The 15,923-nt window shown below is 33.2% G+C and overlaps 1 protein-coding gene and 1 non-coding gene across 3 annotated transcripts in view; one reads left to right on the top strand and one right to left on the bottom strand.

Moving 5' to 3' along the window:
• Positions 1-15,923, bottom strand: part of LOC143223332 (protein lap4-like) — a 79,641-nt gene that overhangs the window by 29,122 nt on the left and 34,596 nt on the right. Inside the window, exons 18-21 of one of the 2 annotated variants that reach the window (XM_076451199.1) lie at positions 13,380-13,457; positions 10,430-10,540; positions 4,762-5,055; positions 541-633 (exon numbers count right to left, since the gene is read on the bottom strand). In XM_076451199.1, coding sequence (XP_076307314.1) covers positions 541-633; positions 4,762-5,055; positions 10,430-10,540; positions 13,380-13,457 — 576 coding nt within the window. The remainder of the gene's footprint in view (positions 1-540; positions 634-4,761; positions 5,056-10,429; positions 10,541-13,379; positions 13,458-15,923) is intronic. The other variant, XM_076451200.1, reaches the window with a different exon arrangement.
• TRNAS-GCU (transfer RNA serine (anticodon GCU)) lies at positions 7,018-7,099 on the top strand. The gene has a single exon. It is a non-coding gene; the product is annotated as a tRNA-Ser (tRNA).

The raw sequence follows: 15,923 nt of genomic DNA, 5'->3' as shown, positions 1-15,923 counted from the left end.
TAAGCAACAGTTTTTAACATACAACCTTGTATATTCAGCATTAATAAGATTCAAGCATATAAACTTCAGATAGTTATAAATAGCATAAACATATTATCTAACAAAAACTGTTTTAAAAATTTATGTCTCTAACTTTTAAAAGTATAACAGCAAATAACTATGATACACACACAAACACACTGAGATTTAAGTAATAACATACAGCATAATCTAAAGGTAACTCCATTCCTTGTCTTTTAAGACTTTTTTGAAGCCAGTTCAAAGAAACATGAAGAGGTGATGCTGGTTATTAAAATTAACCAGACCGAGTGACAAACAATCAAAGAATACCTTACCTGTCAAGTTAATGATATGTCAGTCTAAATGCTATTAAACTACATTTAATAAACTGGAGTAACATTTGAGTCAAACAAAGAAATAAATATACACATATATTTATATAAACTAAAGAAATTAGCTGATTTCACATTACTCAACAACACAAGACTTCACCAAATAATGATACATAATGATTTTGATGAAATGAAAGGAAACACATACATCACAGTCTTCTTTGTAAGCTTCACCCCCTCTACCTCCTGCTATACTAAAACCCAGCCCCGTGTGGTCCCTGATCAGTGTCGTATAGATTCTCTGAAAAGCATGAACCATCTTTTCTGTTAATACTCAATACTTATTCCAACAAGTAAAACAATTGTGCACTAATTTAGCAAAAACAAAGAGCTCTTAATAATTTTTTTATTATGGTGTAAAGAAATTAAAAAATATTTGAGTGAAAAAAACAGGGAAATTACATTATATTTTAGCTATTACAATGAATGAATGCCTTTCAGGTATCAACTACACTCAAGTACATCAAATTTTTTAAATTCAAGTAAAATGACTTAGCTATTTGAAAAATTTTCATGAAATATAATTCAGAATTTATATTTTTATATTATATAACATTTACTTAATGTAATCATGGTTTACAGAGGTTGGCAAGAAAAAATACCAGAGCTATACCTTAATTTTCAATTTAAGCAGAATATTAACTCCACCAAGATTAAATAACTCTGGAATCTTGCTTGTAAACAATATATCTGTTAAAATATAATTTTTCAGCCCATCTGAAAATACAGATTTATATTTGCTAAGTAATTACCATCCCTAAAAAATAAAATTATGTTTTGTGTTTACAAGATTTTCCTTCTCTGTTAGTAAGTTTTTACTAGCCTTTTGCTGCAAACCTTTTATCACATAACAGCATATGGTATATACACGACTGAGAAAACTCTGCTTTGAAAACTGCTAGATCTAATGGATAAAAACAATGGGTTAAAACAGATTATATTTTTGTAAATTTTGAATAAATGAAGTGGTTTGAGGAGTAACTTCCCAGATTTTGGCTATACAGAGCAACTGTAATGGTGAGAAAAGGAGCCTAATAGGAGGTTCAGAAAAAGAAATAACTGACAACTATAACTATAGTTTCTTTTTATGTTCTTTTTGCTACTGAAAATGTTTTTGTTTTAAATTACAAGAAATATTTTTCTAACACAAATACATAAAGGTAAAGGTGTTTTTCTTATAGCAAAGCCACACTGGACTCTCTGCTGAGTCCACCTAGGAGATTCAAACGCCTGATTTTAGTGTTGTAAATCTGTTGACTTGCAGCTGTACCAGTGGGGAACCATAAAGGTAAGTTTAGTTATGTATCATGAGTATGGTGGCAACTAAAAATATTCCAAAATTAAAAAATTATTTATCCAATATTACTACTGTATTTGAAAGCTGTACAAAAATAAAAGGCCTTATTATTTATTGCAAAGAAACCACATTCATTAGACATAAAATGATTTCAACCAAGAACAGTGTTAGCAAATATCAAGAGACCTAGACTGACAAAGGTAATGGTGAAGCCATTTTGAAAGATGTCCTAGGTCACAAAAAAATGTTTGTCAGTGTTTGCAGTGTTTTTTATAATTTATATAGCTGGAAGTGGTGACTAGTTCAATTGGCAAAATAAAGTATGAAAAGAAATACATTAATGAATTTCAATCATGTTAAAACTGTCTGTATATATAAAATACAACCTTTTGACCAACAATTTAAAAAATGAAATTTTACAATAAAGGCATCTTTTTTTTTTTTTTTTTCAAAGTAGTTTCTCACAACACCAAATTATATAGATTTTTATAAAGGCAGAAACTAGATACTATTTAGTAGATTTATATTACAATTTCTGTAATTTGATCAAATATTTCTACTATGAGAAGGAAAAGTATCAGAAGATATTGGTGACACCCCTCAGGTCCAGAAAGGGGTTAAACAGTATTTACTTGCAGCACCAAAAAGATACAATAAAAAATCATTTGTGACACTAAGAAATATTATTAACTGACTAACAGCTTTAAAAGCAACTATTTTTTCATGGTGCCTCTCATAAAAAAAAAAAAAAAAAAACCAACAGTGTCATTTTTAAGTAGTTATGTCTTAACAACTTATTAGCCATTTGATAGAATAATACATGTAAAATGAAAGTAAAAACAATATTTTTATTTCATTTTTAAACAAGCACAATTACTAATAGGATGTGTGCACCTGTTATGCACCACACAGCTACTCAAACATTGGAATCAGATTGGACACCACCACCCTCATTTCCTATTTTACATTGATTTTCATCACAGCAACCACTAAAAACCCAGCTTCACAGAGATATGACATCGCAAATGGAATTACAATTCACTGAGCTTTACCACTTAGCAGTGGATATATTCATCTTTAAATGATATCCAAAACTCAGTTAATTCCATGCTGCATAATTTTGTTTTTAAAGTCTTGTCAAAAGACAGCTCGATAAGATTTTCTTCTGCAGAGGTAAATTCAGATGGAATCTTAGCCTTGAATGAGTCTTGAATCCATGCAAACTTCTCCATATCTTCTGGAATGAAATTTTTAAACCAGTCATTGAGCTGTGTTAGGTGCTCTTCAAAAATACATTTTAGCTCATGGGTCAAATCAACTTCATTGGATGTAACAAACTGCTGTAACAGGGGAAACAGTCTTTGCCACCATCTACATTCATTTTTCTTCTCCATTTTTCTGAAGGCTGAAAGCTTCTCTGCAAGTTTCAGAATGTGTGTGTTGCTTACCTGCAGAAAGACATTCAACGCATTCAGTTTTTTAAAGAGATCCCACAGGTGTGCTAATTTTGACAAAAAATCAGTATTCAAGAAGTTTTTAGCACATTTGTGTTCTTTTTCTATGAGATAAGAGTAGAGTTCTGGTCGTAATTCGAACATATAGGAGATCCATCACAAGCTACATTAGCATAACAAAGATGTGTGCTCAAATCCCATGTCCTCACACAGTTTTATTAAAAATCCTTGCCTTCTCTGGCCAAATTTTTATAAAGTTCACCACTTTCAACACACTTTTCAGGACTAGGTTAAGTGGAGGACACAGGTGCTTTGACACAAGGGCTTCTCTGTGGATTATGTAGTGGGTACACAGTGAATCAAGAGCTTTGCTCTGTATAAGTGCCTGCAATCCTCCACAACAGCTGGACATACAGCCAGCGTACTTAGTCCAATCTAAGTTGTTTTCAAACATAAGTGTCAAGTATCTCAAACAAGTCTTGAGCTTTCGCACCTGCAGTGATATCCTTATAAAAGAGGTCTTCCACAATTGTGTCACCATTCATGAACTGTGTGTAGCAAATCAAATGAGCATCCTTGTTACTATCTGTTGCCTCATCTTGCTATAACTTGAATTCCTTCCCTTTCATTTTTTCATTTAGCTGATTGTTAAAGGTCTTCAGCCATGTGTTGGTTTCTATAACTGATAGTATTGTTGGATAAAAGCACCTTTGAAAGCAGTCTTCCTGTAGATTCATCAATCATAATGTTCACCATATCCACTGCAGCTGGTAAAATTAGTTCTTCTGTGATGATGCAAGGCTTTTTACATTTTGCAACTCTATATGCCACCTTAAAGGATGCTAGCAAAGCATTGCTTGGTATCGATGCTTGTTTCAAAAATGTACCTTTTTGTTCTTTCAATTATTTTAACTTTCTGTTAAAATAATCATGGGATTTACTAGCCATGTTAGGATGACTGGTCTCTAAGTGGCATTTTAGTTTACTTGGATGCATGCACTCTAGAGCCAAAACTTTTAGATATAATACACATTGCAGACACTTTTCATACTGACATCTACCGAAGTAAAACCACAATCTAGATAACTATTGTCATATTCTTGATATTTCTGTTTCTTCACAACTTTGCCACTGGTCTGTATTTTGCCATCATTTTCTTCACTTCTTATTAATGTTCAAAATCTTTCCATTCTTATGCACAAGGACTAAAAATCAACATAATAATTTAATGAACTTTGCTAGAACTTGCAGACACTTGATCACAACACCTTTCAGTTATTTCAATTACTGACAGACCCAGAGAGTCGACAGGAATTTATATAAAAAATCCAAGAAATGAAAAAGTTCGAGAAGTTACTGGCATAGCTGAAAGTACAAGGAAACAAAAACACATCTCAAATATTCGAGAACATCATCGAAAGAAATGTAGTATGATCTAACGTTAAAACTGTGAACTACCTCAAGCTGGTAGTTTGCACAGTGTCCAACAGATGTATTTCCCTGAAAAAATTGAAACATCCCACAGCACTATTGTGAGTTTGCTGTGGTGCACAATTTGGAAACCACTGGTTTATACAATTCTTAAACATTTAATGCAAGTAAAACAAGTTTACAAAACCTCTCGTTTCACTTCAAATTCTGGTTCAGGTGTACGAGGTTCGGGTGTTGGAGGGCCAGAAAGAATAAGGCTGCGGTCTCCACATGCTGCATTAGGCACAGTTAGATTCTGTGGCTTACTGTTCCAGTTTTGAGACCCATTTTCTTGTTTTGTTTCCACAGTTTCTAGAACTACAGGAACAGGCATTTGCTGTGGTCTACTTTCTACCACTGAAGTTTGGATATCCTCAATATTTCTTGTTAAAATTCCATTGGGCTGCAATTTAGATACAGGCTTGTCCACTCTGGATATATCCTGTATAGATTAAAAAAAAATATTCTACACCTTCCTGATGCTAATTATTTTTAAGAATATGAACAAATGCAGTGAAAACAATCTTAAAGAGTTAAGAAGTTATTTTTATTAACCTATGTAATTTGGATAACTGGAATAATATATTACAGATATTAAGTTATACATTTATCAATAGAAACACACCCTTTGTTTAGTTGAAAACATATTTTTATATCATATAATCAACAATAACAGATGCATGTATCCTGCACTCTAAAAATAACCCAATACTGGATATTCTGCATGTGTCAAAGTATCCTAATAATATCACAATATATCTGTTACTAGGAGTAATTACTGTAGTTAAAAATATTTGAAGAGGGAACTTTCAAAAACTGAAGAAACTTTAACTTCTCTAATGCAACTGAAAATAAATATTGTATGTACCTGACAGAAATAGAAATTTGTTCAGAAATTACTGTGGTAAGGGATATTTATAACAAAATTTATTCATATATTTAGTTTAAAAGGGTGTATACAAAATCAATAATCTTTTATTCTTGTATATTCTTTAATGCTGTGTTGTCTGTGGGCATTTAAATGATTCTGAAATTAATTTGAGAACTAAAGAACAAGTTTTTGAAGCAGATAGATGACATTTTCATTTTCAGTTGGAACCTGAAAGTATAAGCATGCTGCACTGAATGCAGCAGAGTATCATTGATCAAAGTGGTCAGAATTATCCCACTGAAACCAAGATAAAGGCCTTCATATTGACTCTGAAAACAAAGAACAAGAACAGAAACAAGTAGCCAACAACACAAAAAACTACTGTTGATCTTAGTGAAGAGAATAAGTCAACAACACACATACATCTACAAAGTTTACAACTATGTCCTATAGGAGTCAAAAACTTGCAACAGCTTCATATATAGCTGCAAATTTTTTTGTAAAACCCTGTGTGGAATTTCACTTCAACCCAAAAATGCTAAAATATAGAGTTTTACCTCATTTTGGAAATGGTATCATACATATAGTGAAATTAAATAATTACATCCAAATGAAGCCAAAAGAATAAACAAAATCAAGAGGAAGGACTGCATTAAAAACAGCAAACCCCAACCTCTGATTAATTATAACCATAAATTTTTAAGCCATAAACAAAATAAGCTGCATATTTTTAGAAAGGATCCTAAGGTACAAGCTACAACATGAGATTATAAAATGTATCCTAGGTTTTGGAGGAGACTGCAGAAATAGGACCCACTTTGCAGTAGGGATACACTGTCTATCAGTCTTAACCTCCAATTCATTTGTTTTTACTTTTGATATCATTTTTATCATTACTTTAACCTCTAAATCTAAATAATGTGTATCTGTATTAGAAATTCAAGTATTTTCAATTTCTAATTCTGTTGCATAAATGGTGTCAATAACATTATATATTTCACAATTATTTATGCTAATTGAATCATTAATATATCCTTTTTTATTTTCATTATTTACTTATTTTTTGTTCATCTTTTTCTTATTTTAACTCGAGACAGCAGTCACCTTCCCACAACTGTCTGCAGGCAGTGAAGGGTGACATAAATGTGGAATGAGTAGGCTTGAGTTTAACTTATGCCGCGCCGAGTAGGAGGTTCGCAGCGGCGAGCGTTGAAGGTGCCGGGCGCAAGCCCGCCTGGAGCCGCCGCTGGTGCAGATCTTGGTGGTAGTAGCAAATACTCAAGTGAGAACCTTGAGGACTGAGGACCGAAAGGGAATCGGGTTAATATTCCCGAACCCGGACACGGAGATAGGCCTTTGGCCCAAGTGCGGTAACGCAACCAAACTCGAAGACGTCGACGGGAGTCCCGGGAAGAGTTGTCATAAAGCACCACGGTTCTTGCGGTGTCCGGAGCGCTCCTGTCGGCCCTTGAAAATCCGAGGGAGAGAGACCTCAACCTATTCTCAAACTTTAAAGGGGTTAAAAGTCTTGAGGACAAGGTGGCCGAGAGGTTAAGGCGATGGACTGCTAATCCATTGGGCAATGCCCGCGTGGGTTCGAATCCCATCCTCGTCGCACGTTCGGAGATACTTTCCTCATGAAGATCCTAACAGAACGTGGCTACAGTTTCACCACCACAGCCAAACGCGAAATTGTCCGTGACATCAAAGAAAAATTGTGCTACGTCGCCCTGGACTTTGAGCACGAGATGACGACCGCTGCTTCTTCCTCCTCTTTAGAATCCTCGCCAGTCAGACCGTTAGTGCCGCCTGTAATCGTCGACGGCTTACCGCCGAACCTCACGCCGTACCAAACCGCCCGCGTTGATCGCCCAAGCCAAGCCTGGGGCAACCATCGAACCGTCCAGGACCCGTTATTTTACGCCGGGAGGAATCCTCATCCAACCAGCCACTATTGCAGACCAAACCTATCTGTGCCAGCCATGGAACACTGAATTTAAAGTAAGTTGTTCCCCACGAAAAGTCAGTCAATCTTTATTCTGTATTCCTCAGGGCGCGACCCATCAATTCAACCTGAAGAAATTAGACAAACCATAGAACCCCAAATACAAGCCAAGGTATACGCAGTTCATCGAATTTATTCTAAGAACAGTAATCATCCCACACACTTCATGAAGATAGTGACAACATCGAAGTACAGTGCCGACTGTATTTTACGAGATGGCTGCTATTATCATATATTTCATTTTAGAGCGAACGCCTACATCGATGACCACTCAAGAATGGTTCAAATCAAGCTCCCAGATATCGTAAACAACCAACGAAATCTTCCAACAGGAAAATACCAAAATACCGCCGATTCCAGACCGTATTAGAAGAAACACGAAGACGGATTCAGACAACCCGACTCAGAAGAAGACAACACCCATTGTTGGCAACACGCCAAGTTGCAGTAGTTCAAGAAAGAAAAGGACAGTTCCTGCCAGACTTCAATCCCAGTTCCACAGAACTCAACAACCAGCCAGACTCAAACCATTACGAAGATAACCATCGAGCGACAGCACAAACTGAAAAACAATCTACCTCCACGCAGAAAACTCAAACCAAAATCTCGAGAAGAAACAAAGCATCACAGACCAGCGAAGAACAACTCACCAAGAACAGCCAGTAGTTCCACCACCAAGGCCACGTTTCTCAGTTGCACCAATGGGCTTCAAGTGTGGAAACAAGTTCATGATGAAGTTGCCACCCGATCTACAAGACTGCAGCTAACAGTTTTCACGTACACCATCAACGTAGTTCATCAGTTTTTTTTTTTTTTTTTTATTAATTTTGTGTTGTTTTTTTTCTTTCCCAGCTACTTCGGGCACGGTCTGGGTAGACTATTCGGCCCAGGCGTGAAAGTGGTTTTCTCGGGTACTCCCGTTTCCCCACAGCAAAATCTCTGGCATCGGACCTGTAGGTCCCAGCCTCATTCTGAAAGGGCGTTTACCCAGTCAAGGGTATCTAATCAATTACAGTAAATTTTAAAACCAATTCACCAGCCGCCAGGGTTCTCCATCCTCGAGCTAAAGTCTGGCTCACTTCACTTTCGCTGCTTTCGTCCAGTTCTCCCGTCCTTCCTCTCACTCACAAATATTTTTGAAATGTTAAAAATAAAGTAAAAACTCCACGGATATTTTAAAACATTTCTCACGTGGGGACCTAAGAGGAACTATAAAGTTCCTGAACACCCCAGTTGGAGAGAACTCTTCTGATTTCTCTCTCTCTAAACTGAACCCCTGCCACGTTAGTTTAGTTTAGTTCTTGAGAACCCACACCTTGCTCTCCTAATTTCTAATCTTCATACGTAAGACTAGAAAACTGGAGGTTAAGACTGATAGACAGTGCATCCCCACTGCAATGTGGGTCCAACTTTTCCAGTCTACATTTTATAATTCCACATTGTAGCTTGTACACTAGGATCCTTTTTTAAAATATGCAGCATATTTTGTTTCATATCAATGTGTTTTGTTTATGGCTTAAAAGTTATGGTTATATTATATACACATCTGCCATACAAACCAAATCCTGAGTGCCTGTCCCATAGAAGCACTGTTAATACTTAGTTTTAAATTGAGAAATTAACTAATGTATAATACTAGAATTGGAATTATAATCTTCAATTTGACACCAAAGTTACTGGCATACATTAATAAAATATTAGTTGAATAACATTTTGAATACAAGTCAACAAAATGCAGAGATGCCAACCATTACGATTTTGGTATATACATTACGACTATACGTTCATACAGACAAATATTACGACTTGTTGCAACTCCCAAATTTTTATATATTATATAGGCCTATACAATAAAGTGATAACTTGTTTCCCCAGGGCTTGAAAGGGGTGAAAAGAAAATTTCTAGTGAGATACAAATAAATTTTGATAATAAATAAAAGACAGTCCAAATGGCTACTTGCGATAATCATGTTTGTGCTTGAAATAATAAAAAATATTTGTATCTCCGACATCTACCAATAGTTTCAGTGCAGTGCTTCTTCATACTGGGTACGTGGGGGAATCCATAGTTATGTCATCAATGGTTGTCAGCCAATCAGAGCATTTTTAGATGGGTATTTCTCATTTTCTAAGCAGCATAGAAACACCAATGCAATCATTCACAAGATGGAAAAAAAGAGGCCTCATTCACTAGATTGTCTTGTTTCTGGCAAATCTAAAAGGACTAAAACTGTGAATCAAAAATTTAGGAAAGAGTATAGTGCAAAATATCCAGTGACAGTCATGCATTTTATACAATTTGTCACATTGATTTTTCTGTGGTGCATGGAGGGATAAATGATTGTTCCACACATACAAAATCGGCATCTCACCAACAAAAGGCTGAGGTGAAGACAAAAACGATGCAGATAACAACATTTATGAGTAAGAATTCAGAATATAATATAAATGAGCAATCTATGGTAGTAATAATAATATTACTATTATTATTATTATAATAAACAGCTTAGAGACATTGGTCAGGCCTAGTAGCTGTAAATGATAAAGGGCTCTGTCTATAATCATTACGCTCAGTCATTTGAAATGTAATATGACATCGTTTTTTTACTTGTGATGATAGGGTTAATCTGATAACTTTGTCAAAAAAAGTCACATTTTATCCCAGTGGTGTAAATGTTAAAATGTCCCAAGAATTCTGTGGAAGGAATCTAAATGATCCTGATAAAACTTGAAATTGCAAAATTTCGTAAAACCTTTTAAATCCAAGATCATATCTATACAAAACCAAAATCTAGACAAATCGTAACGGTTGATGCAAAGGAGTGGAAACAATGCAAGAAACTTTGTTGAGAGCAAGAAACTTTTGTTCTTTGTTTGCGTACTGTATTTTGTAAATTTTCTTATTACTGACAAAGATAGGGAAGACTATTAGACCAATACCTGAGAAACTGGTGATTCCCTGATGACCTCTAATGTAATGTTGTTACCAATGGTTTTCAAAATGTCCACAGCTTCAAAATGATTTACCATCTCAAGAGAAACACCATTCACCTGTATAAAAGAATGTTATGTTAATAATGATATATATATTTGGTAATACCTTAATTTTGCAATATTCTGTTAACCTCATAACTGAGAACATTTCCATCTGAAATTTTTACATATGCAAGTAATGCTACTGATAGACATTATTACTGCAATGGTTTTCAAAGTCAATATCCTCTTTTTCTTTTCTTTTTTAATGTAAAAGAACATCTTTCATGAAGCTAACATTAAATCAGGCATTCCTTTGTTGTGTTTATTACATGTTTATTCTCATACATGTTTTTAAGTATACAGTGGGCAAATGTTTTTCTCTTGGAATTCATAAAAAATTATTAGATCTTCTTATATATGCAATCATAATAATAGTATAGGGTATATGATGCTTAATCCTGTTGTTATGATACTTTAAAAGTGCTATATCCAATTCCTATGTAATTTCTTCAATGTCTGGCATGAAACTAAATTAGAGACAAGTATAACGATTAACATTGAGCAACCATGGAAAAACCTGAACATTCTAGAATGTTCTCATATGGGATTAAAGTTATCTGTAACCAAAGTAATGTCCAAAAAATACCTACTAAGAAAAATGATCTTCTAGTGGAAGAAGGTATGTTACATTTTTCAGAAAGACTAAGTTAACTGGAACAAGAATGACATTCAGAAATATGTACCAAGGAGGAGAATTCTGAATGACAAAACAACAATATATGTTGTCTGTTTAACAACTACAAGTTAGCTGTAAATTAATCTAGCATTCAAAGCAATTTTTTGGAAAGATTCAGAGATGTAAAAATAGCAGAAAACTTTTGTACACAGGAGAATTTTTTTTTTTTCATTTTTATCAAGCCTTTCTTTACAACTGTGACAATCTGATTACTTCAATGTTGTATGAAAAACTTACAAGATAACCCAACAGGACTGCATTTTTAATCACCCAGACTATTACATTTTATCTCGTCTTACAAACAAAATCCACTCCTAAGCCTTATACCAGCATCGTGGGATGTCCTATTCCAGTGCCACGATTTTTTAGAATAATCTCATTTTTCTAACCCTTGAGTTTAAGATTTAACTTGAGACCTTTCCTATGCCAGATATATGTATACCAACTGAGTTAAACTAAAGGACTAATCCACTTACACTAGTAAGATACTTATGAACTATTGAGTGACAAATCCTATAAATGTTAACTTTTATCAGCCCTCTACCATAATACTATTAATACATAACTCACATAATACTTAAATCAGTGCAAAAATCAGTGATGAAAGCTTTTAAGTGCTTTAAAACAGATTCATTTTCATACCCAAACAATCAAAGACCTGGGAAAACTAAACCAAATACTACTTTCTAGCTCTGAAATATGGCTGTAATATCATTACAGTCCTGCTTACATAATTTCTCTCTCAAGGTAAAACACTGTAGGTTCAACCTTCTATATGTTAGATATACAGATGTATTTTGTCCCTGAGGGTTTTTTGTCTTGGTTTGTAAATAAATACAGCAAGCTGTCTTTCCAGGCACATAAAGAAGTTTTTGGTTGAAATTTGTTTATTACAAATTTTAAGGAGTAATCAGTTTTTTTTGTAAAGCTAAGCCAATTAGAAAGTTTCAATTTGTCTTTGGTTTAGTTTTGGAACTATGATTTTACTACCTAGATTATTTTATCTAAATGCTTTCTCTATCATGGACACATGTATGTCCCCTTCCAGAACAATGCCATGAGTTTGTAATTTTGTACCATTATAAGAGAGATATGGTCCCTTTCAAAATATTAAACATTTAAATGGCTTTGTATCGTTTAAAATATACCTAAAAATACACATGCTACTGGAATTGTTTATATATAACTCAGAAAAAGTTAAAATGTGCATATTTTTATTGTATGAGTGAACAAGAGACATGTCTGGTTTTATTCAAAATATCTTTTTATTTTTTTAATGTAATGGTTGACTATGTTAATTGAACCTCAGATTTTAACTTTTTATCCCTCTGAATATGGATTTGGAGATTCTGACCAACATTTAACCATGAAACTATATGTGCTATAGCAGTGAATATAATAAATGTACCTTCCCAAAATTTGGAAGGTTTATAGTAAACATTACAAGTTGTGCAAAATAAATCAGATTTTCTAACAAAGTACTTTTAACACATTTCTCTGAGAATTAATGATGTATTTTCTGTACTGAAAACATTGCAACACATTATCTGTTAGACTAAAACATTCGCTTTCTGTTGGTTATTCATAATACATATTAAACGTCAGAGAGAACTACTGGAACTTAGTGAAAGAGGATGCAACACGAGTGTGGCAAAAGGTGTCTGATATTATAGTTTATGGCACTATAACCAAAAAAGATTGAAGGTTATAAAAAGTATTCTTTGTCTGCATAATAACAATATAATAAATAATTTATGTTAAATTCTGAACTTCCTGAAGAGGTGGTAAATAAATTAGACAAAAGGGAAAACATAGAAAGCAAATGTCAATTCTTATACTATCTTTTAATGCATAGTTTATTCTTATACCAGAAAAATTAAGCAGTGTAATTAAATTTTGAATTAACTCAGTAAAACCTTGTAATATGCACAGAAAAGAATGCCCATATGGAAAGAGTTATATCTCAATGGAAACTCTAAAACCTATATAAGAGACAAAATAAAATAAATAAAAGGAATTCAGAACACATATGACACTGGGAAGTGAATAACTTGAATTTCTTTAAATATTTCCTTTCAAAATTAAGAAATTAAAACTGCAAATATAAATATGACTTATAAACTGTATTTTAATATCAAACTTATTGGCATACATTGCTTACATTGCAAAAATACTTACACTGAGGATGCGGTCTCCCACCTGTAAACCACCCTTTTCAGCAGGTCCACCCTCAGTTACCCGAGAGACAAAAATGCTCTGAAAAACAAAACAATTCAATGGAATACGAAATGTTTATATTAAACTGCAAAGGAATACATGTAAGCTATAAAAGCCTTAAAATTATGTGTAATAAATTATGAAACCCTTATAAATTAGTGCAAACATTGCAACTTAATGGTAAACACAGTTATTAAATCTATCAACACGGATCTGTCAATCTGGCCAATCATGCATTCTCTTTGTACTCATTTAAAGTCCTTATAGAGTTAACATTTTTAACTTTCAATAAAGCATGTATATTATTACAAAATTTAGCTGCCTTTCAGCTAACATTACATGTTTTTCACATACAAAGTATCACTTTTTTTAATACGTATTTTTTAATAAATTAAAGATTTGCCCATGAATATATTAAGTATCTATTTTGAATAAGTACATGAGCAAAGTAGCTTTCACTTAAGATTAAAAATTCTCCTCATCACAAAATTCTCAAAATTCCTTTGTGTACTCCCTAAGACCTTCTAAATATATTTCCAACGTTTTTTATCAGTAAAACTTTTCATTTTGTTATTTGCTCTACCCTATCTCAAAACAGGATTAGTCCACTTGACCAACCTCATAACCATCAAAAATAAAAAAATCTAATTAAATATAAATTGCTTTTTTCTCTTCCTACAATGATTTCAAATTGTAACCTGAAACCACATTCAGTTATCCTATGTAGCTTTAAGCTCATAACAGTATACATCTATTTATAGTTAACTTTTAATGTTTTATTGCTCATTGAACCATCTGTAACTACTATCTGGTAAAGGGAAAGTAAATTCACAAGTTCAAGCATAAGAGGTGGAAGTAGTGAAGGAACTTTAGATAAGTTGGAAGACTAAGTACAAAATCTGGGCCAAGCTACCAGAAAACCCATGTAAAAGAAAAACAAAAGTTCTATAATAAATAATCATTTTTTCATTGATACTTATTAACTTGCATACAAATTGCTTAGACATTTCAAATATGTGCCAGTTTGTAGATGTAATCAAGCATCCACCTTATCAAATGATATAACAATTTATAAGGTTGCTGCCCTGAGTGACTTGGGAGGAAACAATATTGGGCATTCTGTAAGAAGAATGTTTTAAAAGTTGAGGGCTTTTTGCCTGTGGTCCAGCTTTAACATGAAGGGCAGAAAGAACAAATAACCATTCCAGAACATAATTAACAGTATGTATATCTGGATATTTTCAGTTCTAATAAATTATAATTTTGGTGCAGTAAATATGGTAAAAATTACTTATAATTATTTTTAAAAATCATCCATTTTACACAGCTTTGTAAAAAATAAGCCCAGTCAGTTGACTGACTGTGCAAAAATATTAGTATTCTGAAAGGGTCAGTTATGTAACAATGAACAAAAACTATAAGATATCACTGACATATAAGGGCTCAGTACAATATGCATGAGTTTTTCTATACACTTACAAATATTAAGTATTTGCATTATAACTTTTGATACAGCAGGTGTATATTCATAAAATTTGTCAAGATTTTAGTAAATATTACAAGCTTTTTGTACACAAAAAAATCAGAATTTTAGATTAAATACATTCACTAAAGATTTGTTTGTGAAAACAGTTTTGTTACTAGTCTGAATACGAAGTGGTTTCATATTATGATTTTAAAAAACTATCCTTCATCCCAAAAATCTCTAAAAATTCCTAAATACATTTCAAACGTTTGTTTTCAGTAAGACTTTATATTTTATTTTCTATACTCTATGTGGGGTCTGTTGCTTAACCAGTCTGGTAACAATCATAAAAAGAAAAAGGGAAATATAAATTATGCTTTATTCATGTCACAATGACTACATATTATAACTTGAAGATACAAATATATAGTCTCAGTAGCCTAAGTCTCATAACACTATATATGAACACATATTTATTTTTTTTATTATATTGACCTTCCAGTCACGACTACCTAACATTACATAGTTTTCATTGACAGGGTGCATGTGCACTCAAGTCACCTATCAGTAATATAAAACAGACCATTTGTCTTCCCTATATTGGCTGTGTTTTAATTTTTGTTTTCTAGCAATGCAACAAGAACCATTACAAATTTATCCAAGATAAATGGGAACAGAGCCTGTACTCTTAGTGAAATTGACGATTATCTGTTCAAAATATGTTATACATCATTTGGTTACACATAATACAGTATTAAGAAAAAAAATCTACTAACAAATCTTGAAAGAAAAGATGTGACTGGTGGTGTAGCAAGAGATGTCTGATTTTATATTAAAGGCTATACAAATTATTGTTTGTCAGAGCAATGAGAATTTTATAGAGTAATTTACGTTAAATTTCATACTTATTGGAGGGGTGGTAAATAAAATACAGAAGATGGGATGCCTGGAGAAAATATATCACATTTCTTACACCAGGGGAAATTCAGGATTTTTTAAAGTACTGCCTCTTGAAATTGAGAGCTTAAAACTTGTATATC

This window comes from Tachypleus tridentatus, chromosome 8 (assembly GCF_004210375.1).
Source record: "Tachypleus tridentatus isolate NWPU-2018 chromosome 8, ASM421037v1, whole genome shotgun sequence".
Classification (NCBI taxonomy): Eukaryota; Metazoa; Arthropoda; class Merostomata; order Xiphosura; family Limulidae; genus Tachypleus; species Tachypleus tridentatus.
This window is presented reverse-complemented; position numbering and strand designations above follow the sequence as displayed.